The sequence below is a fragment of the Chelonia mydas genome, chromosome 3 (assembly GCF_015237465.2).
Source record: "Chelonia mydas isolate rCheMyd1 chromosome 3, rCheMyd1.pri.v2, whole genome shotgun sequence".
Taxonomy (NCBI): Eukaryota; Metazoa; Chordata; order Testudines; family Cheloniidae; genus Chelonia; species Chelonia mydas.
The window spans coordinates 200,763,957-200,786,583 of NC_057851.1; the positions used below are offsets into that span (position 1 = coordinate 200,763,957).

The 22,627-nt window shown below is 53.4% G+C and overlaps 1 protein-coding gene across 1 annotated transcript in view; it reads right to left on the reverse strand.

Moving 5' to 3' along the window:
* PTK7 (protein tyrosine kinase 7 (inactive)) overlaps nt 1-6,149 on the reverse strand; it is a 97,262-nt gene extending 91,113 nt beyond the window's left edge. Inside the window, exon 1 of the mRNA XM_037896272.2 lies at nt 6,001-6,149. Within this exon, the coding sequence (XP_037752200.2) occupies nt 6,001-6,139 (139 nt within the window). The 5' untranslated portion in view covers nt 6,140-6,149. The remainder of the gene's footprint in view (nt 1-6,000) is intronic.
* Nucleotides 6,150-22,627: the final 16,478 nt, after the last annotated feature.

Genomic DNA, 22,627 nt, shown 5'->3' on the forward strand with positions numbered 1-22,627 from the left:
GAGAAGCAAAATTTAAATAAGGAGGGATTCACGGATCTGAGAGCCATATGGCATGTCCAGGAGCTACAGAATCTGAGCTTTCATTTCAAAGGGTCAGCTTCTGTGCCTCCGGGTTGTAAGTAAAGCCTTCAAAACGCGAGATCCAAGTGCCCCACATCAGCGTTGATTTCCCAGATCTACAGAGAGGCTGAAATACTGGCTCACAGAAGGGCAACGATCTCTCCATCCCCCATCACCACAGCATCTGAGCATCTCAACCTTTAATGCATTTACCCTCCACAACCTCGAAGGGCTGTGACCCGTTCCCATCTCTCGAACAGGGACCAAGGCACAGAGATTTCCCAAGATCACACAGGCAGCCTGCTGTGGAGCAGGAAACCGAACTCAGGTCTTCCCACTCCCTGGCCAGCACCCCATCCTTCTTCTCTAAGGCAGGAACTCCCTCCACCCCATTCATCTCACAAGCCCTGAGCACCCGAGCTGATGAAAACAGGAAGGGAGCGGGAGGAAAACGAACAGGGACAGAAATTGGGAGGGGCCGTGAGGAAGAAAATACGAAGATGCAGAGTGAACAAAAGAGGAGACAAAGGACAAGCAAAGGACAGGTGAACAGTGATGCTGCCAAGTTAGACAATCAGGTGCTGAATAAATAATGGTAACTAAAAATGCAGTCAATATGTAAGGACCAGATTCCATCCTTGAGGTTTGGGCAAACTTCCCACTGACATCAGAGTGGGGATCTGTGATTGACTGAAGATCGTACACAGGCCTAAATTTACCCCAGTCCATGGGATTATGGAGGCGCTGGTCCCAACTCCACACTTAAGGTTGTGTTACCTAGAGTTCAATTTAACAGCAACTTTCAATGAGATTTTCATTGAAAAGGTTTTTAATGGCACAAGCCAAATCACACAGAATAAACACCGAGCATTATTTGAAGTTTTCAGGATGGTTCGATGAGACCTACAATATCACTTGTACACCAAGAGCACCTACAGAGCATTTTGAAACTTTTTAGATATAGAGGCAAAGCAAACCCACAGAATCTGATGACAAGCTGCAGGACAATCATCATCAAACCAGGCATTCAAATCTCACCTCTTCTGTTTAAATTTACTCCCTCTACTGATGACTAGGCTATGGCCACACTAGAAATGCCGCAGAGCCACCACTTTAAAAGGAAGCTAGCAGTGAGCTTATGCAAGATCACTTCAGGCCCACAACCCAGGTCTCTAACACAGAATCATACAAAGGCAGGGCTGGAAGAGATCTCAAGACGTCATCTTGACAAGACCCTGTGCGCTGTGACAGGACCAAGTAAACTTAGACAACCCTTGACAGGTGTTTGGTCCAACCTGTTCTTAAACAACTCCAATGATGGGAATTCCATGGTAACCTGTTCCAGTGTCTAACCATCCTTAGAGTTAAAAAGTTTTTCCTAACACAACAAATTCCAGTCATATCCACTGCACCAAATGCCTTCCAGAGTGACTAAACCCATTTGGATTATCCCATTCCTAGCTACTATTACCCACAGCCTTCTCTCATAACCAGGGACAGGGCTGACTAATACATAGCGTGTTACGTCCACAACCCTTGGGCTTTAAGTCAGCACCCGTGTGGTGAGCCCCTCTGTCACCAATCCACAGAGGATGAGAGTCTGACATCTCTTAACTTGAGAGCCTGGCTTTTCAGCAGAAGCTGTAAAGACTCACATAAAACCTTAACAGTGACCTCAGCAACATTAAGGCAGAATAACTTTCCAAATGCACACGATACGTGACCGTCAGACGTGCTGATCTGTTTAGATGGGTTAGTGCCTTACTGGACAGGCCATGTTGGATGAAGCTGGAACACACGAGTCTTCCCCCTTGTTATTTCCAGGCTGTTAAGGCTTGGGTAGATGGACCTGAACCGCCCCAACCTGTACTGCCACTACGTAGTTTTTAACTGCTAACCAAACATAGAATCTGACCCTCTCCACACACTCAGCTAAGACCTATCAGAGCCCAGTGAAGCTCCTCCTCTTCGTGACATCACAAGTACTCCCTCATCAGCCTAAGCAGGGCCTCAAGTCCGGGGCTGCTACTGAGCCAATTTCAAGGACAGAGAGCTAGGCCTTGTCTATGCAAGGGATGTGCCCCCATGACAGCCACCCTCAGAGCTGCAGCCCAGTTCACTCCCCTAGTATGGCCAGATAAAGCCACAATCTGCACCACAGGCACATACCCTTGCTTGAAATCAGAGCAAACTCTAGCTCAGCCTTCACGACGAATTAAGGGCTTGCCATGGGAACCACTTGATGAAATTCTATGACCTATATTTCACAAGAGGTCAGACTAGATGGTCACCATAGTCCCTTCTGGCCTTAAGGATCGATGAAAACAAAATTAAATGCAAAAAAACTCAATGGTAATATCATGCTAAATATGCAGGTAGGTCCCAAAACAGCCAGTAAATGCAAGAGTTGAGACCCACCAGTAACACTAACTTGGTCCCACTACAAAGGTGAAATTTCTATTACTATATTTCTTGTTAAATATATAAATACGTTCTTATTTATGCTATGGAACACATACCTGAAAACACACCGTATGTCTTATGGGATCAAGGTAATGCAGCTGTTGCCTTAACTGCCATATTTTCGGTCTGATTTTAACTGCATAATCCTATCATTGCATGGATACTATTTTTGCATTATGTGTGCCTTGCATTTCACTAATAAATCAAATTCTCCAGCACCATGAAGACGCTGCTTTCTGAGGCCCCATGTATGAAGTAACTTTTATTCTTGAAGCACACAAAGGTCTCTGCAAAGCACAAGGCTTGGGGACAGCACAAGGAGGATTGTGTTAATCAATGTTTTAGGCACCTGCCTATCATGCATCCTTAGTAACTCTTTTCAATTCCTTCTGCTCAACTTGATACATCAATACAAATTTGAGCCATGGAGTGCCAGCTACAGAGGGAGCGCTTCAGTGCGAACTGCAGCAGACGGTTTAATGTCACCCTTTTTACTATATGTACAGCGCCCACAAGTGTGATGGGTGCTTTACTGATCAAATAAAGACACAGACTCTACCTTGCCAGACAACAAAAGGACCACCACACAAAGAATGCAATTTGCACTAACAAGTAGGCAATATACTCAAGCCTCAACCCAGTACAAGTTCCTGCAGGGAGAAGGGCTGCTTTTACAACTTAACAGCTCATTTATTTCAGAAGCCTCTGGTATTCCACCCACAATGCTCAGGTTGCTGCATTGTAATGTAACTAATCATACCAGCTGAATCTTCACTACACTCTTGTAGCAGTTATCCTGTTGCATGCACGGCTTCTTGCCACTCTTTCCTGTTTTAAGAAGGAGCATAGTATTTAAATATTTCAGATACTTAATGCAGCCCCACAATGTATTAGCTACTTACTAGAAGAATGTAAATAGCAGCTCTTAAAGTAACATTTAAAACCAGCAACAGGAGGTGGTTACTAAACTTTTCCTATTAAGCATTTAAAAGCACTGGCGGTTGCTGGAGTCCTGACATTTCCAAGGGCTCCAGCTTCTGGTCTCTCCGCTCACATCTGGTTGCTCCCATTTTTACAGAATGGAGTGTTCATCAGATCTTAATGACCAATTAATTAAAAAAAAAAAAGGCACTGTCAGGGCCCATCTGCCCTGTCTCCAACAGTGGCCTTTATCAGATGCTTTAGTTAGAGGAAGGTACAACACTACTCTCCAGCTGGGTAACTGTGGAATAACCTGTCCACAGAGGAAGTTTCTTCTTGCCTCTCACCCTGGGACTACTTAATTTCCTTAATGGACTCTTGTGATTGACTCTGCCAAAGCCTCACTGGAAAGCACAAATAAGTTATATCATTGGTATTGGAAACATATCCCTCCACAAATATATTCATTCTCTCCAATGCACATGTCACAGTGCGGTAAAATAAATAATTTGACATCTTACCTCACACATTAGAACGCTGTAGATATTAAAAAAACAAATGCTGTCTGAGTCATCCAAATAACGTAAGCACTGAAGAGTCTGGAAATACTCTGCCAGGAACCCCACATGCTTTATAAAGTTAAGTATTTCCAGACTCATTCTTAGATTCCCCCCCTACCCCCTCTCTCAACAGCCTTCTAATTTCCTCACTTTCAAAACTATGGTCGTGGTTATAACTAAGCGTCACAAGCAAAAAAGCTTAGCCAGTGTGGAATTAAATTTGCTGCCAGTCAACACAGCCCTGTGCTCCTCAAGTCCTTCCAGAATATTAGAATTTCCTTCCCAAAACTTAAATGCTGGAAAACCATGAAATGCTGAGTTAAGGTCCCCTTACAAGGAAGAGCAAACCAAAATTGTTAGAAAATGCAGAGCTACGTGACACTTCCTAAATACCACAATCACACCACCTTGCTGCTGCCCTCAGGGAAATGGCAACAGGACCTGGGAATATCCAGTACCTTACCACCCCATTCTCTGTACCCACCCCAGTCCAACACCGCACTCCTATTCACATAGCCAACCGGACTCTCAGTGAGCTATGCACAGCACCTCTGACCCAGGGAGTATTTGCTGCTGGTTTGCAGAGATCACACTTTACACAGACGCTAAAGGAAAGTAAGATGCTGTCATCTCTCCCATGAACATGTCAGGGTAGGGATCCAAGGGGGCAAAATTCAAGACAGGAGAGTTACCTGACCATAATACATATTTCAAATCCTAAAAACATGCCAGCTAAACCCAACTCCCTCTGCTCTCACTTCAGGCCTTGCTAGTTTAGAACAAAGTTCCAAATTGCAAGATCTAAAAGATTATTATTAAAGTTGTTACAGCTTCAAATGATGGTGTTCCCTAGAGAGGGCATTAAGGTTTACAGGGCATGCAGTCATCCGGCATCAAGCAGTAACACCTGGTGAAGTGGATAAAAAGCAAGTCTTTTTCACAAGTGGCCACAAGGCTTCTTTTCAGCCTTTAGCCTAGTGCTACTATGGACCATTCCATGCACATGGGTTCTCACTGCTTTGCAGGCCCTGTGCTCCTAATGCTTCCTCCTCACCTGAAGGAATCCCCCATTAATGGGGAGGGCTGTGACAGAGGGAAATGAGCAGGCAGGAGTACATCATTTGGAAAGCTGGTACGGAAAAGGACTGGTGAAAACCAGCTGAACTTGTGCTCCCCCAGCAATGTTGTGGCCAAAAGGGTTAAGGTGATCCCTGCATGCATGACCTAACAGGGAACAAAGAACAGCCTAGGGAGGTGTTATCTCTGTACATGAGATAGGGAACAAGCTGGCTGGAATAAATACAGTGTCCAGTTCTGGTGTCCACACTTCCAAAAGGAGGCTGAAAAACTGAAAAGAGCCACAAGAATGATTCACAGCCCAGAAAACACCCCTCATCATGAGAGGCTTCAAGAGCACCGTCAGTTGCATTTACCCAAAAGAAAAGTCAAAGGCGACTTGATCATTAAAAGTTCTTTAACCGAACAAGCGACGGCCGGGGACTGAAACCGGGGGGCAGGTCCACCCCATTCCCAGCCCGAAGGGAACAGAGGCACACAGCCGGGGGAAGAGCCGACCCAGGCCTGGGGGGGCCCATCGCCGGGGGATGGCGGAGACAGGCGCCTGGCCACCCCAGCCCCCGAGCCTGCAGCAGGACCCGCCGGGCGAGCCCTCTGGCCCGGCCGGCCGGATCGCGAGGGTCTTTCCTGCCCCCGCCCCGCCAGGAGTCGCTGACCCCTCCGTCGGGCGGCCCGGCTCCCGGCCGGCGCGCTCCGCAGGCGGGTCCCGGGCAGGTCTCAGAGTCTCTCCGAAGCCCCGGGCGGGGGGGGCTGGGGAAGAACGGGCCGCCCGGGATCAGTCCAGACCCGCCCGGGGGGGGGCTCCGGTCCCCTGCTGCCCAGACCCCGCAGCCCGCGTGACCCGCGCGCCGGGCCGGGCCTGGGGGGAGCAGGCGCCAGGGCCCCCGGGGGGCGCTGGGCCCGGCCGCCCCGCACTCACCGAGCAGCAGCAGGAGCCAGACTCCGCGCGCCGCCTCCATCGCAGCCCCTGGGTCCCCGCCGCCGCCGCCGCGCTCACTCCATGCCGCCGCGCTCCGACCCGGCCGCCGGCTCCGCCCACCGGCCCCGCCCCGCCACATACAGGAGGGGCTTCCGGCGGGGGGGGGGGGGTCTGCACCGGAAACCGCCCTGAGCAGCGCCACGACCTCTGACCCCGGGGAGGTGCCGCGACCCCCGCTGGAACGCGGACCCCCTCCCCCACTGCCACCGCGGGGCCGTCACCTAGCAACGGATCTTCGGCCCCGCCCCGGGCCCGCCCCTTAGCGACTGACCTCGTCCCTCCCCTAGCAACTGACACAACCCCCCCTCCCCGGCTCCTCCCCTAGCAACTGACCCCGCCCCCCAACCCTGCCCCTTGGCTGCTGGCCCCCTCTCCAGCTCCTCCCCTAGCAACTGACCCCACCCCCCAACCCTGCCCCTTGGCTGCTGGCCCCCGCCCCGGCTCCTCCCCTAGCAACTGACCCCGCCCCCAACCCTGCCCCTTGGCTGCTGGCCCCCTCCCCGGCTCCTCCCCTAGCAACTGACCCCGCCCCCCAACCCTGCCCCTTGGCTGCTGGCCCCCTCTCCAGCTCCTCCCCTAGCAACTGACCCCGCCCCCCAACCCTGCCCCTTGGCTGCTGGCCCCCTCTCCAGCTCCTCCCCTAGCAACTGACCCCGCCCCCCAACCCTGCCCCTTGGCTGCTGGCCCCCTCCCCGGCTCCTCCCCTACCAACTGACCCCGCCCCCCAACCCTGCCCCTTGGCTGCTGGCCCCCTCCCCGGCTCCTCCCCTAGCAACTGACCCCGCCCCCCAACCCTGCCCCTTGGCTGCTGGCCCCCTCCCCAGCTTCTCCCCTAGCAACTGACCCCACCCCCCCAACCCTGCCCCTTGGCTGCTGGCCCCGCCCCGGCTCCTCCCCTAGCAACTGACCCCGCCCCCAACCCTGCCCCTTGGCTGCTGGCCCCGCCCCCTTCCCTAGCAACTGACCCCGCCCCCAACCCTGCCCCTTGGCTGCTGGCCCCCGCCCCGGCTCCTCCCCTACCAACTGACCCCACCCCCCAACCCTGCCCCTTGGCTGCTGGCCCCCTCCCCGGCTCCTCCCCTAGCAACTGACCCCAGCCCCCAACCCTGCCCCTTGGCTACTGGCCCCTCCCCGGCTCCTCCCCTAGCAACTGACCCCGCCCCCAACCCTGCCCCTTGGCTGCTGGCCCCGCCCCCTCCCCTAGCAACTGACCCCGCCCCCAACCCTGCCCCTTGGCTGCTGGCCCCCTCCCCGGCTCCTCCCCTAGCAACTGACCCCAGCCCCCAACCCTGCCCCTTGGCTGCTGGCCCCCTCCCCGGCTCCTCCCCTAGCAACTGACCCCGCCCCCCCAACCCTGCCCCTTGGCTGCTGGCCCCCTCCCCAGCTTCTCCCCTAGCAACTGACCCCACCCCCCAACCCTGCCCCTTGGCTGCTGGCCCCCTCCCCGGCTCCTCCCCTAGCAACTGACCCCACCCCCCCAACCCTGCCCCTTGGCTGCTGGCCCCGCCCCGGCTCCTCCCCTAGCAACTGACCCCGCCCCCAACCCTGCCCCTTGGCTGCTGGCCCCGCCCCCTTCCCTAGCAACTGACCCCGCCCCCAACCCTGCCCCTTGGCTGCTGGCCCCCGCCCCGGCTCCTCCCCTAGCAACTGACCCCGCCCCCCAACCCTGCCCCTTGGCTGCTGGCCCCCGCCCCGGCTCCTCCCCTACCAACTGACCCCACCCCCCAACCCTGCCCCTTGGCTGCTGGCCCCCTCCCCGGCTCCTCCCCTAGCAACTGACCCCACCCCCCAACCCTGCCCCTTGGCTGCTGGCCCCCTCCCCGGCTCCTCCCCTACCAACTGACCCCACCCCCCAACCCTGCCCCTTGGCTGCTGGCCCCCTCCCCGGCTCCTCCCCTAGCAACTGACCCCAGCCCCCAACCCTGCCCCTTGGCTACTGGCCCCTCCCCGGCTCCTCCCCTAGCAACTGACCCCGCCCCCAACCCTGCCCCTTGGCTGCTGGCCCCGCCCCCTCCCCTAGCAACTGACCCCGCCCCCAACCCTGCCCCTTGGCTGCTGGCCCCCTCCCCGGCTCCTCCCCTAGCAACTGACCCCAGCCCCCAACCCTGCCCCTTGGCTACTGGCCCCTCCCCGGCTCCTCCCCTAGCAACTGACCCCACCCCCCAACCCTGCCCCTTGGCTGCTGGCCCCCTCCCCGGCTCCTCCCCTAGCAACTGACCCCGCCCCCCAACCCTGCCCCTTGGCTGCTGGCCCCTCCCCGGCTCCTCCCCTAGCAACTGACCCCACCCCCCCAACCCTGCCCCTTGGCTGCTGGCCCCCGCCCCGGCTCCTCCCCTAGCAACTGACCCCGCCCCCCAACCCTGCCCCTTGGCTGCTGGCCCCCTCCCCGGCTCCTCCCCTAGCAACTGACCCCGCCCCCAACCCTGCCCCTTGGCTACTGGCCCCTCCCCGGCTCCTCCCCTAGCAACTGACCCCGCCCCCAACCCTGCCCCTTGGCTGCTGGCCCCGCCCCCTCCCCTAGCAACTGACCCCGCCCCCAACCCTGCCCCTTGGCTGCTGGCCCCGCCCCGGCTCCTCCCCTACCAACTGACCCCGCCCCCAACCCTGCCCCTTGGCTGCTGGCCCCCACCCCGGCTCCTCCCCTACCAACTGACCCCTCCCCCCAACCCTGCCCCTTGGCTGCTGGCCCCCTCTCCAGCTCCTCCCCTACCAACTGACCCCGCCCCCCAACCCTGCCCCTTGGCTGCTGGCCCCTCTCTGGCTCCTCCCCTACCAACTGACCCCGCCCCCAACCCTGCCCCTTGGCTGCTGGCCCCCGCCCCGGCTCCTCCCCTACCAACTCACCCCACCCCCCCCAACCCTGCCCCTTGGCTGCTAGCCCCCTCCCCGGCTCCTCCCCTAGCAACTGACCCCGCCCCCCAACCCTGCCCCTTGGCTACTGGCCCCCTCCCCGGCTCCTCCCCTAGCAACTGACCCCACCCCCCAACCCTGCCCCTTGGCTGCTGGCCCCTCCCCGGCTCCTCCCCTAGCAACTGACCCCACCCCCCCAACCCTGCCCCTTGGCTACTGGCCCCCGCCCCAGCTCCTCCATTAGCAACTCATCCCACCCCATAGCTACAGACTCCAGGCTGGCCCCCCCAGCATCTGGCCCCGCCCCATAGCCATAGACAGTCACCCTGGCTCCTCCCCTAACAACTGACACCCCCAGTCCCGCCTCTGGCCATTCCCCTTAGCAACACATTCCCCCATCCCTCCCCTAGCAATTAACCCCACCTCCAACCCTGGCCCTTAGCTATTGACCCCCTCCCCAGCCCCACCCCTAGCAACTGACCCCCCCGGCTTCACCTCCGGCCCCATCCCTTAGCGACTGACCCAGTGGGGTCCTGCCCTGCCCCTCCTCCCACGGGGCCCTGCCCCCAGTGACTCGCCCCCCAGTTCCCTCCTTAGCAACTGACCCCCCCCCCACAGGCCCCACCCTAAGCGACAGACACCCCCACTTACCCTGCCCTGGCTGGATGCACCGACACCCCCAACCACCACCACCCCTTCCCCACATGCCCACGAGCAGGGCAACAGCACCCACTTGCTCCCTGGAGGGCACCTACCCTGGGCTCCTGGCTCCCAGCTTTCACCTCCCTGGCACAGTGGCCTGCATCTCGTGCCCTCCTGGCCAGGGTATGTCAAGGCTGCACAGATCTTCTGATACCCCAGTAAGCCAGACGGCCTAAGCAGGCCAGGGTCTGCACTCCGCTGTCCCCTCCGAGGCTGGGAACCGCATCGTTACCGACAGGTGAGTGATAACTAGCTCTTTCTAAGCAAGCACACGTATTTGAACGGTGAAAGCATTACAGGGAAAACCTATTAAAACAATCAGAGAACCGACGCCTATGGTGGAACACTTACCAGACGTCCCCCCAGCTCCACCAGGGGCTTGCGTAGGAGTCAGTCCTTCAAACCCCACTCAGGTGTTCTCCCAATGATTGCACGTTCACAACCACCTTGGCGCAGAGTAAGTCTAATAACCCTGGCCCCAGCACGAGCCCCTGCTGTACTTGTGACCAGGAGGGGTAGGTGACAGGGCCTGCAGCCGTGGTGCAGCAACTCAGAATGCTGCCGGGGGGAGAGAGAAAGGCGAGAGGGCGGCTGGAGCTGGGGGGAGGCTCAGGAACTGCCCATAGGGGAAGCTAGATGGCAGTTACAGAGAGAGGCAAAAGAAGGTAGTGCTGGCTAAAAAGGGGTTTGGACAGAGGAAACTGGGCTGCGAAGCGCCGTGTGCATGCAGCCTGGCCACAAGGAGCACAAAGCGTATCACCAGGGAGGTTCACCACTGGGGCACTGACAGAGGAAATACCGTTTTGGCGCCTGGGGAACGGGTGAGGAGCTGTTGCTCACGGGGGGATGGCTGGACAGAGGTGCAGGCCAGAGAGGGACGAAGGCGGGACAGCAGGCATAAAATTGGACTTTGCAGCCAGGGAGAGCAGGAGCTGATTCCTTCCTGGGGTGGCACAACGCCTTGTTGACAGGTTTCTTTTATTGTGCTAGACAATGTGGGGGAGAGAATATCTTTTATTGGACCAGCTTCTGTTGGTGAGAGAGACAAACTTTCCTTCCACACAGAGCTTTACTTCAGGGCTGGGAAAGATGCTCAGCGTGTCACAGTAACATTTGTGTGAGGGTAATTTACGGTTGATTATTTTCCTAAGGAAAGAGTTGATGTTACTTCGTATGGTTTATGTTTTTGCCAAATTTCTGGGGTGTCCTTTCTAAGTTTAACAATTTAAGGTTATCTCCAGTGTCTTAGTTCACCTTTGCCTCTCCATATAGTAGGCATTGCCTAGCCAAGGGCTGGGTCACTGCACAAGTACACCCCTGAATAGGTTAGTCTTTCCTTATATAATAAGATCTTCTACACTTTCCACAGGATGCATCCGATGAAGTGAGCTGTAGCTCACGAAAGCTTATGCTCAAATAAATTGGTTAGTCTCTAAGGTGCCACAAGTACTCCTGTTCTTTTTGCAGATACAGACTAACACAGCTGCTACTCTGAAACCAGTCTTTCCTTTATTCAGCTTGGGCCTTTGATCTTTACACTGTGGGAACAGGTAATGACTAGACAATGGTCCCTTCTCCAAGGCATAGCTTCCAAAGGCTTGGTTTTTGCATAACAAGGGAGCTGTGGGGGTGAATTTCCATTCACCTCCTCCTAGAGATTTCCCAGTGAGCAAAAGACTGTGCTTGACCTGAGCACCCAGCCTGGAACAGCTCTGCCTCATTGCCCACTTTCTCCACACCATTCCTGACTTTGTCCCCCCACCCCCACGCCCACCTACGCATCCACCCAGCAAAAGTGCAAAGGCATTCCACCTGGGAGCAAAAACCGCATTGTGGCCCCTCCATCAGCTCCTCCCCCACTGGCTCTCACTGCCTCGTGCCCACCTTCCCCCCTCAGTGCAGTAACTGATAGTACCCTTTCCTCCCCACAGTCCGCTCTGGGCCCTCTCGGGCACCCTTTCGTGCCTGGCTGGCATGTCCGAGATCACTGCAAGCATAAGAGAGTAAACACAAAGTTTAGTTGTCTCCTATAGGCTCGGAGGAAGTATCAGAGTACGCCCCACGCCCCACACACTCCTCTCCCCCAGCCCCAGGCAGCGGAGCAGGGCAGTGGTGGCCTGTTGCGTTGGTGGCTATAGCACCCATCTTCTTCCTAAAACTGCTGTTCGTCTTTCTGTGACAGTCAGAGATGCAGTACTGACAACCCCAAATGTTCAAACAGCACGAGTCAGGCTCACCAGAAATCAGGAGGCTGGCTTTAAAAGCATGAGATTATGTAAAAATAAAAGCTTTGGTGGTGTTTTTATTGGCCTTCTGCTTTTGGAGCCTTTCGGGTGCACGGGGGTCACGTCTTGAAGCTTTCTCCACAGCCACGAGGGCTAGAAATGTATTTTTTCTTTAAAAACGAAGGTTGAAATCATCACATCTCCACTTGACTCCAGGAGCTGGGGCTTTAAGGAAAGCAATAATTATCATGAGACTCAGGACAGAATCATGAGAGTTGGCACCACTGGCAGCTGCCGTGATCGCGTCTGCGAGTCCCAGCACTAGAAGTTGGAGAAGGCGGGGAGCCGTCCAAGACACTGCTCTGGAGGATAAGAACCAAAGTGCTAGACCCGCCGCCTGCGTACCAGACCTAGATCTCCGTCGGAGCAGCTTAGGGATGTAGGTTTCAAGTAGATTTTCCATGTTGGAGCAAAAACCACTGTAAGCAATTGAAAATGTAAACAACAAAAAGTCATTTGGGGGATTTGTATCTCGGGAACTTTTTGACCCAATGCTGCCAATTTTTCACCACAAACGGGCCTTGAACCAGCATGCCAGATTTCAAGCAGATCTGACTGAGCACGTAGAGAAGTTGGACAATTGGGCTTTGAAGAGAAATGCTGTTGCAATCTTCATGATGGAGCAACTAGATCTCCTCTCTAAGCTGGGTTTTATACCACACCTGTCAGTAGCATAGTATGCCATAGGCTTATTACCAGGGTGCGGAGCTAACTACCCAAACAGAGTGAGTACCCAAGCTACCTCAGGTCTGGTTACAAATATGGGAGCTTAAACAAAGCCTAGAAAATCGAGCTGGAACGATGCTGTGGGGCCAGAGCAGGAGGGTTCCTTGCTGGATTGTTAGCATGGGAGCTTTCCTCTTGCCATAGCCTGCTAGTCTCATGTCATTGTGCCCGTTTCCCTGTTCTTCATTTCATAGCACACGGCACTGTCCTGTTCTCCTTTACTTATTGTGCTTTATGGAGCAACACAGAGCCACTCAGAAGTGAAGGCTGCATCTGCATTTCTGCTTAAGGACAAATCTTCAAATGGCTTGAAAATCCACAGGCAGAGTCAGATCTGTCTAAAAATGGATATACCAGTTCGTGGTCTGGGGTAGAGTCTATGGGGAAAATCTGGGACCACTCAATGAAGGGGTTCTTGAGATACAGCATTCCAAAAACAGCATTTGAAAATGTTAACCTTGGAATGCTTTTTGCACAAAAATGGAGAAAGTGATAGGCAAGATCCCTGTAAAAGGGACGTTCCTGGGATGCCACAGCTGAGATTTACTGTGACACTGGAGAACTCAAAAGTGCCGGAGCTCATCCTTTTTTTGGTTTGCTGGACTGCTGCAAGCAGACAGAAAGAGGGGGAGAGAGAGAGCCCTTCCCTCACAAGGTAGCCGAGGGGAAGGTGCACTGGGCTGGGAGCCAGAGATATATGAGTGCAAGTCTCAGCTTCCACAGGCTGCTGCTAACATGTCTGTACCCTTCACTTCTACTAGTAACCATGTCTAACTATCTGCCTTCCCTTTCTGCAGGGAAGGTCACAGAGAGACTGCACAGCAGCCATCACATCCGTGCCAAATACAGAGGCAATAGATCCTCTCTGCTCCTACTCCAAATCCCCTGTTTACGCAGCCCAGGATCCCATTAGCCCTTTTGGCCACAGTGTCACACTGGGAGCTCATGTTTAGCTGATTATCCATCACAACTCCCACATTTTTTCCCGTCACTGCTTCCCAGGATAGAGGCCCTCATCCTGCAAGTCTGGCCGACAGCCTTTGTTCCCAGATGTAGACATTTACAATTAGCTGTATGAAAACACAGATTGTTCGCTTGCACCCAGCTTACCAAGTGATCCAGTTCACTCTGAATCCGTGACCTGTCCTCTTCATTCTTTACCACTCCCCCAAGTTTTGGGCCATCTGCAAACTTCCTCTGTGCTGATTTTTGTTTTCTTCCAAGTCATTGATAGTATTGTTAAATAGCATAGGGCCAAGAACCGATCCCTGCAGGACCCCACTAGAAACAGACCCATTCACTGATGATTCCCCATTTACAGTTACATTTTGCAACCTACCAGTTAGCCAGTTTTTAATCCATTTAATGTGTTCTCTGTTAATTGTATATCTTTCTAGTTGTTTCAATCAAAATGTCATGCGACAGCAAGTCAAATGCCTTACAGAAGTCTAACTAGCTTACATCAACACTATTACCTTTATCAACCAAGCTTGTAATCTCATCAAAAAAGATATCCAGTTAGTTTGACAGGATCTACTTTCCATAAACCCCAGTTGATTGGCATGAGTTATCTTCCTCTCCTTTAATTCGTTATTAATCAAGTCCCCTTTATTAATCAAGTCCCGCTCCATTATCTTGCCCAGGAGCAATGTAATCCCATTTTAAATAATGCCACGCGTTAGCTTTCTTCCAGTGTTCTGAATCTTCCTTAGTGTTCCAAAACAACAATAACAGTCTAGCAAGCTCCTCAGCCAGCTCCTTTAAAACTCTTTGATGCAAGTTGTCTGGACCTGCTGATTTAAAAATGTCTAACTTTATAGCTGCTGTTTAACATCCTCCTGAGATACTAGTGGAACAGAAAGAGCATTATCATATGATATGTCTACATCATATTTTTCTCAGATACAGAACAGAAATATCTATTGAACACCTCTGCTGCCTTATCCTGGATGATTCTACCATTTCCATCTAGTAGTGGACCAAACTGCAGGCCTGTTAGTTTGACCTCAATTGCATGCAAGGTCTTGGAACAAATTTTGAAAGAGAAGGTAGTTAAGGTCATAGTGGTAAATAATAACTGGAATAAAACACAATATGGTTTTACAAAGGGTAGATCATGCCAGACCAACCTGATCTCTTTCTTTGAGCAGATAACTGATTTTTTAGACAAAGGAAATGCAATAGATCTAATCCACCTGGATTTCAGTAAGGCAATGGATACAGTTCCACACGGGAAATTATTAGTTACATTAGAGAAGATGGGGATTAATATGAGCATTGAAAGGATAAGGAACCAGTTAAAGGGAGATTACAATGATCATACTGAAAGGTGAACTGTCAGGCTGGAGGGAGTTACTAGAGGAGTTCCTCAGGGACCTGTCTTGGGACCAATCTTATTTAATATCTTCATGAATGACCTTGGCACAAAAAGTGGGAGTGCGCTAATAAAATCTGCAGATGACACAAAGTGGGAGGTATGGCCAATGTGGAGGAGGATGGAAATACCATACAAAAAGATCTGAAAGACCTTTAAAACTGGAGTAATAGAAATGGAATGAAATTTAATAGTGCAGAGTCCAAGGTCATGCACTTAGGGACTAACAACAAGAATTTTTGTTACAAGCTGGGGACATATTGGCTGGAAGTGACAGAGAAGAAAGACCTGGGTGTATGGGTTGATCACAGGATGACTGAGCTGCCAGTGTGATGCAGCCGTGGAAAAGGCTAATGCAGGCCTAGGATGCGTCAGGCGAGATATTTCCAGTAGAGACAGGGAATTGTTAGTACCACTGTACAAGGTGAGACCTCATCTGGAATACTGTGTGCAATTCTGGTCTCCCAGGTTTAAGAAAGCCGAATTCAAACTGAAACAGGTGCAGAGAAGGGCTACTAGGATGATCAGGGAATGGAAGACTAACCTTATGAGAGGAGACTCAAAGAGCTTGGCTTGTTTACTGTAACCAAACGAAGGCCAAGGGGAGATACGATTGCTCTCTATAAATACAGCAGAGGGATAAACGCGAGGGAGGGAGAGGAGTTATTTAACTTAAGGGCAAATGTGGACACAAAACCAAGGGGCTATAAACTGGCCATCAACAAGTTTAGGCTTGAAATTAGGCAAAGGTTTCTAACTATCAGAGGAGTGAAGTTCTGGAACAGTCTTCCAAGGGGAGCTGTGTAAATGGAGGATTCTCTGTAACTTGAATTTAAATCATGATTTGAGGACTTCAGTAACTCAGCCAGAGGTTAGGGGTCTATTACAGGAGCGGGCAGGTGAGGGGCGGTGGCCTGCAATGTGCAGGTCAGACGAGATGATCATGATGGTCCCTTCTGGCCTTAAAGTCTATGAATCTAATACCAATACCAGACACAGTAGCTGTGTTCCCTGAGTTCTACCCTGGGCCGGGAAAAGGGCAGCTTCTCAACCCTCTCTCTGCACAATGCAACCACACCCCCTTAACTCTGCCCCTGTGGGGATGACAATAGGAACAGGGAACATCACAGCACCTAGCCCACCCCAACCAGACCTGCCACCCTCTCTGTGCCCAGCACAGGTCCAGCTCCGCACCCCGTCCACACAGCCCACCAGCCCCTTGCTGTGCTCTATGCAGGGCTTGCTGCTGCTTGGCACAGAACACCCAGGGCAACGAGGCTGAGGGACGGGTAAGGTCCTGCCAGCCCCCAAGGGACATCTGAGGGTAGGGACCAGAGCGGCCAAGTCAAGGTGGTGGGGTGGGAAGCGTCACCTTAACTCTGCATTTTACAGTGTTTGAGTTTTGAAGAGTAAAACCCCATTTTCTCTCTATTTCTGCACTGCCCAATTGAAATACAGTTCAAACAGACACGGCCGCGAGGAGGGCTGCACCTTGGAAAGCCCTGGACCAAAGAACCACGGCGAGCGCCAGGGCACTTACTGGGGGCAGGGTCCATTTCTACATGCTGGCCATGCAGCCCAGGGTAGGGAGCCAAGTCCCCCAGCACCCCGGCAGCAGGGAGAGCCGTTCAGAACGGTATCAGGCACTTGTAACCAGACGGGGTCAGGAGCCAAGCTCACACGTTGCCCACGCAGTACACAGCCGCTGGCTCTGCCGGGTATAGCGACTGCTAGAAAACAGGTCAGGGACCGTCCTTCCCCACCCCCATCGAGGGAAGGTTCAAATAAGGACTAGTCCTTTGAGAGCAAAGCTGGCGAGAGCTCAAACCCTCTCCCCACACCCAGCACTGCACCTGAGGCCCCAACAAAGACTTGGGTTCAGAGCAGCTTTGGTAGGCTCAGCCCTTCAGACAGCTGGAAAAACAAACCCAGTCTCCTCCATGGATGAGAGCCAGAGGAGTGCCTCTCGCCCAGGGAAAGGGCAGGGCTCAGGAGAGGCAGCATCACCCGGGGTAGAGCGCACTGGGCTGGGACTCAGGAGACCTGCGTTCTGAGCCCAGCTCTGCACAGGCCTGCTGTGGGACCGTGGCCAAGTCACTTCCCCAGCACGTGCCTCAGTTTCCCCTCCCACCCCTCGTCGAATAGGCTGCAAGCTCTTTCTCTTACTACGTGTGTGTATTCTGCCCAGCAGAATGGGGTCCTGAGCTCCCCTCTGAAATATTCCTTACAGACAGGGCTGCCCACCCCTTCCCAGTCTAAGCCCCTCTTTCCAGGTGCTGATCACATTGCTGGGTAACTACTTGGGATGAACTTTCCACGCTGGGTCCCTGCCTCCTGCTGAGCCTTTTCTTTTTGGCAAACGAGCCAAAACGGTTCAGGCATTTCCACGCATGGGGCGAAGGGGAAAAACACCTTGTTTTGCCCATGTTAAAAACGTATGGTGGCCTTTTTGACCACCTGTAGTGCCCCTCTGCTTTGGAGCAGGGATTGAAAGTTGGGGGGAGGGAGGGAAGAGGCTTTTGCCACCCTTATGAAAAGGCTTCGAACCAGCCCAGTTCACACATGCTCCTTAGGAACTTGCTCGAGTTTAGCAGCTAAACTCCCCAAGGATTCTGTCCCCACTGAGCATGCTCCATCCCCTCGCAGCTCCTCGTGCTGCCCAGACAGCACATGCCCCAGCTCCCAGCCATGCTCTACCCAGGACCGGCTCTAGGCACCAGCAAAGCAAGCACGGGCTTGGGGCAGTACATTTCCAGGGGTGGCATTCTGGACAGCCTTTTTTTCCCCAGAAAAATCCACCAATGTACGAAAAAAAATAATACGTGAAGATCAAAAAAATCTCCAGTAGTGCGATAGGAGCATGACGTGGAAAATATCGTGTCACGTTGTGACACAGTCACTCGGTGTGAACATGTGTAAATGTTAACGGTTATTGATTAATTCAATCAGGAATCACGATTACTTGTGTGTACTGTGCCGCCCTATCAGCACCATTCGCGCCAATTTCCGAGTTGCATTGGTTGCCAGTGGTTATAGGGCGAAAATGCGGGGACAAAAACGAAAACGACTTTCCGGTGCTGCCTACCGGCAACAAAGAGAGAAATGGCCAAAAGAATTAGAAAAACTCTCTCCTACTTCATAAGTATTTTTAAAAAGTCGACAATCAAGGAGAAAGCTCTAAGCAATGCATTGAAAGTGATTATTCATCAGCTGATGAAGACCAATCAAACCAAAGATTATCTTTATCAACTGATAAAGATGAACAACAATCTGACCAAAGATTATCTTCGCTAACTGATAAAGACAAACAATCACAATCCAGCCAAAGATTTACTTCTTCAGCTGAAGAGTCCAGAAACGAAGAACTGTTATCCAAATCTAAAACTGAAGAACAATTATTGGAAGGCGGAGAGACTGACATAGGATCGGATCCAAGTACATGGCCGACAGTAATTACTGATGCAATACTAAAGATTATTGTGAAAAAAAGTTCTTCAAAACTAGATCCTACATTTGAATATCCATTTAATGAGTCGAATAGTTGATTTATGCCATCCAGTATGAAGAAAAAAAATGAAAAATGGGGAACAAATTAATCGATCGTGGTTAGTGTGTTCACAGACCAAAGATGTAGTTTTTTGGTTTTGGATGGAGCTAGAACTTCCATTGAAGACAGATTTTATCAGTTGCATGGTCACTGTGAAACTTTTGAATTTTTATACGATATTGGAAATATTAAAAAGCAGGTTCCCAAAGACGACCTCCTGAAGCACTGCCAAGACCTGCATTTAGCACTCAGTGCTGATAACGCTGCTGCCATTGACGGAGTAGAACTGTATGAAGAATTAATAGCTTTACCTGGGCTCATAAGTCCTAAAACTTCTCCTCTAAAAGTATTAGAATTTATAGCAAGAAATGATTTTTTCACTCCAAACACAGCTCTAGCATTACGCGTTCTTTTACCATGACCCGTATCAGTGGCTTCTGGCGAGTGCAGTTTCTCAGAACTGAACTGACTAAACCATTATTTGAGGTCCACCCTGTCTCAGAATTGTTTGTCAGACTCGCATTCCTTTCCATTGAGAGTACCACTGCAAACAATTTAGATTTCACTGAATTATTAAGACGACATAAGTATGAAAACCAGAAAAATTCAGGTCCTATAAATTCTTTTAATTTATGCAAAACCGGGCACACCGGAAGACAGTAACGTTTTTCATTAGCGTGTCGTTGAACCCAAATTGTTTGTAATTGTGATTTTGTTAAAATTAAAGGAGTACACTCGTAGGAAATTGCTTTATTTCACTCACTACAAATTCTCTGTTTTCATTTTTTTTTTTATTTTAAACAGTCAAAACAAAACAAACCAACCAAAAGCCATTGCAAAGTGCGAACCTGTATAAAAGCCAAAAAAAGGAGGGAGGGTCCAACATTTTTTTTGCTTGGGGCGGCAAAAAACCTAGAGCCGGCCCCGGCTCTACCCATGGCTCTGGGCCACTCAGCAGGACTCTCCCTGCAGTGGCTGCTCTGGGCTGGAGGGGCCAGGATCTGAGAGCAGCGAGCCGGTCTCTCCTGCGCACTCAGTGCCCTCCCCTGCTGGCACCCAGGTCGTGGGGAGCAGGAAGGCCCCTGATTCCAATGCAGAGGGGACAAAAGCCAGACCAGGAGAGGGGAAGGAGGGAGACTGGGAGGGGAGGTGGGGGAGGCTGAGCGAGGAGACTGGGAACCCAGGAGGAAAACGGGGTGAGGGTGGGAGGAATACTGGGAGTTGATACGGAGATCAGACAGGGAGTCGTGGGGGAGACTCGACTGTACAAGGAGCCTGGGACTAGAAACCAGCGGGGAGGTCCGGGGTAAGGAGAGAGATCTGACAAGAAGCTGGGGTGCAGGAGAACTGGGACTGGCTGGGCAAAGAGGCTGGGAGGTGGTGGAGGGAGACTGAGATTGGAGGAGGATCCCGGGGCTGGATACTAGGGTTGGGAACCAGTGTGGGGGCAGGCAAAGAGCGGGACGGGGGACAGTGACTGGCCGCCCAAGGACATTGGAACTAGATGTGGAGAGGGGGAGAGACTGCGAGGGTGGGTTTAGTGGGCCACCCACCTCCCATGCCCACCTCATGGCCTAGGATTATGGTCCAAGTAGCCTGCCTCAGTTTCCCCTCTTGGAGCATTAAAATAAAACTTCATTCGGGATTTTTTCTTGGTCAAAAATACTCCTCCTTGGGGCATGGGTTTAGTAATACAAGCCACACTGCCAATAGCCCTCAAAATACCAGTCAGTATCAGTTCCTAAATCCGCACATGGTTTCTTTTCCCCCTCCTGGGCCTTCCTAGTCTCGCCCCTGCTTGTCCTGGGACAGCTCACCTGATCCCAGGGTCTGCCCTGCAAGAGCCATTCCTCACCTGCCCCAGCTCCCCCTCCATCGCAGCCACCTGCTGTAGGGCAGTCCCTGATTCAACCCAGGCTACCTTCGTCTGTAATCCCAGTAGTCTATCCCCAGCCCTCCAGCCTGTGGGGTGAGCCAGCCTCTTACAGGGGGTCATTGGGAAATGGCCAGCAAGCCTGGAGAGGGAGACTAGGACCAGCTGGGCCAGGAGAATGGGGCTGGGCCAGTGAATGAAGGGTGGGGAAGAAAGAGCAGGAAGGGGATGGGGCAGGAGCCAGGCTTTGGGGCAAGGGTGCGGGGGAACAGGTACAAGAAGTTGTGCACAGACCACTCCCCTCCACAGCCTGGAATGGAACCGAACATCCGGGAGTCTCACCAGTCCTCTGCTGTCAGCAAATAGCTGTGAAAGCCACCAGCAAAAGTGGTCTTATCCCCCTCTAGTGCTGGTCCACATGGAGGATGACAACCTACTACTGCTAGCAGTAACTCTGTTAGCTCAAGTTGCTGAGGTCAGTGGGGTGGATCTGAAGGGTCCAGCCCTGCTGCTGACCCATGGCAGGTCAGTCCGATTCCACATAATGGAATTTCTTTTTTTCCCAGTGATGAGCATCCTAGAAAGGCTCATCAGGAAATTAATCATTCTGGCTTCAGCGCAGGGGTCGAGCAGTGGCTGGGGTCACACGCTGCACCATGAGCCTCGCTGCTCATTAGGTGAGCGCCACCCATCCTGCGCGCTGGCGGAGCCCAGGCCCTGGGGAAAAGGCAGCACACGAGCATGTACAGACGGTCATAATGCAGGTGCCCAGAGGGGCCGTGCTGAGGGTGCGCAGGTAACTTCATAGTGGCATGTCCTAACTTCCACGTGCTTGACTTGGCAACCGAGAGAGGGAGAGTCTCTGCACACAGCACACCCAGCCAGCGTACAGCAGAACGCCGGCAGACTGGCCCTGAGAGCCCTCGGCGTGACGCGTGGACAGCTAACAGCGGCAGGGAGAGAAGTCAGGCCAGCCCGACAGACTGACCATGTGCCTGCCGAGCTCTGCCTAGCACGATCTGTGGCCCCCTTCCAGCGCCACTGGGAGCAGGGAGGCTCCATCCCACGCGATTCTCCCCCTTGGCTCTGGCTCGTGCTCACGGCTCGCAGGGCCAGACGGGCCCACTGGGGTCAGCCAGTGCCCAGCCCAGGCCCTCGGCCTTCCCTAGCTGAATTCCCACCTGAGCTAGAGCAGAGCTTTAGAAAAACAGCCCAGGCGGCCTTAAATATTCCCAGTGATGGTGACTCCCCCACCACGGTCTTCCCTGCTGTCAAACATCTGCACCCTAGTTCTAGTCTGAATGGGCCTCGCATCAACCCTCCTCAAAGCTCTGGTCCCAACAGACTGTGACCAAGTCACCCTTAACCCTCTCTGGTTAGCCACCCAGACTGAGCTCCTCACGTCCTGTCTGGGCCACCATGTGCCGTGGGGCGCTGGCTGGCTGGCTTCCCCTGCGTCTAGCCCTTCTGCTGCATTCAGCCAACTCATCCTGTCAGTAAGTCCCGATTTTGACTCCCCCTGACCCCTGCTGCATTTGCCGTACACCTGGATGTCACGTGGCCAGCTCAGGTGGTGTCCGGGTTGGCTGGGGAGGCTCCTGGGGCAGGGACCCCATGACGAGTTGCAAAGAGCCAAGGGTGAGGAGCGGGCAGCGAGCACCCTCCCACCAAGCCTGCTCAAGGCAAGCAAGAGCCCAGGCTGCCCCACCTCTTGGCGCACAGGGCAGGGGACACATGGGCCGGACAGCCCCACACACTGGCTGAAGGCTGTGGGGTCCACCCAGTCCCTCCCGCCATAGTCCAGGAGGTCTCTGAATCTGGTGGGACCAGCCAGGTCCATTCTTAGCAGCCACTGCAGTGACTCCCTGCCCTCAGGAGCAAGCCCATGCTGGCGTCAGTACCAGCAGCTGGCTCCGGCGGGGCACAACCTGTACAGGGCACAGCTAACAGTGCCACGAAGCCCGGCCTCGGGTGCAGCGGCCACGAGGAAGCAGCACAGCCGCCCTGCCCCCAACTGCTGTTTCAAAGGGGAGGCACCCCCTGCAGGCGATTAGTGGGGAGCGGGGTGCAGCTGGACGATACTCCCGCTTGATCTGAGCAGGCAGGCTACAGTGCCCCTGGGGAGCTGCCCCCTTGGGGTCCCCCTCAGCTGCTCCGGCCCTTCTCTGGGCACAGCGTGGCCACCCCCAGCCAATCAGCTGCCACACACA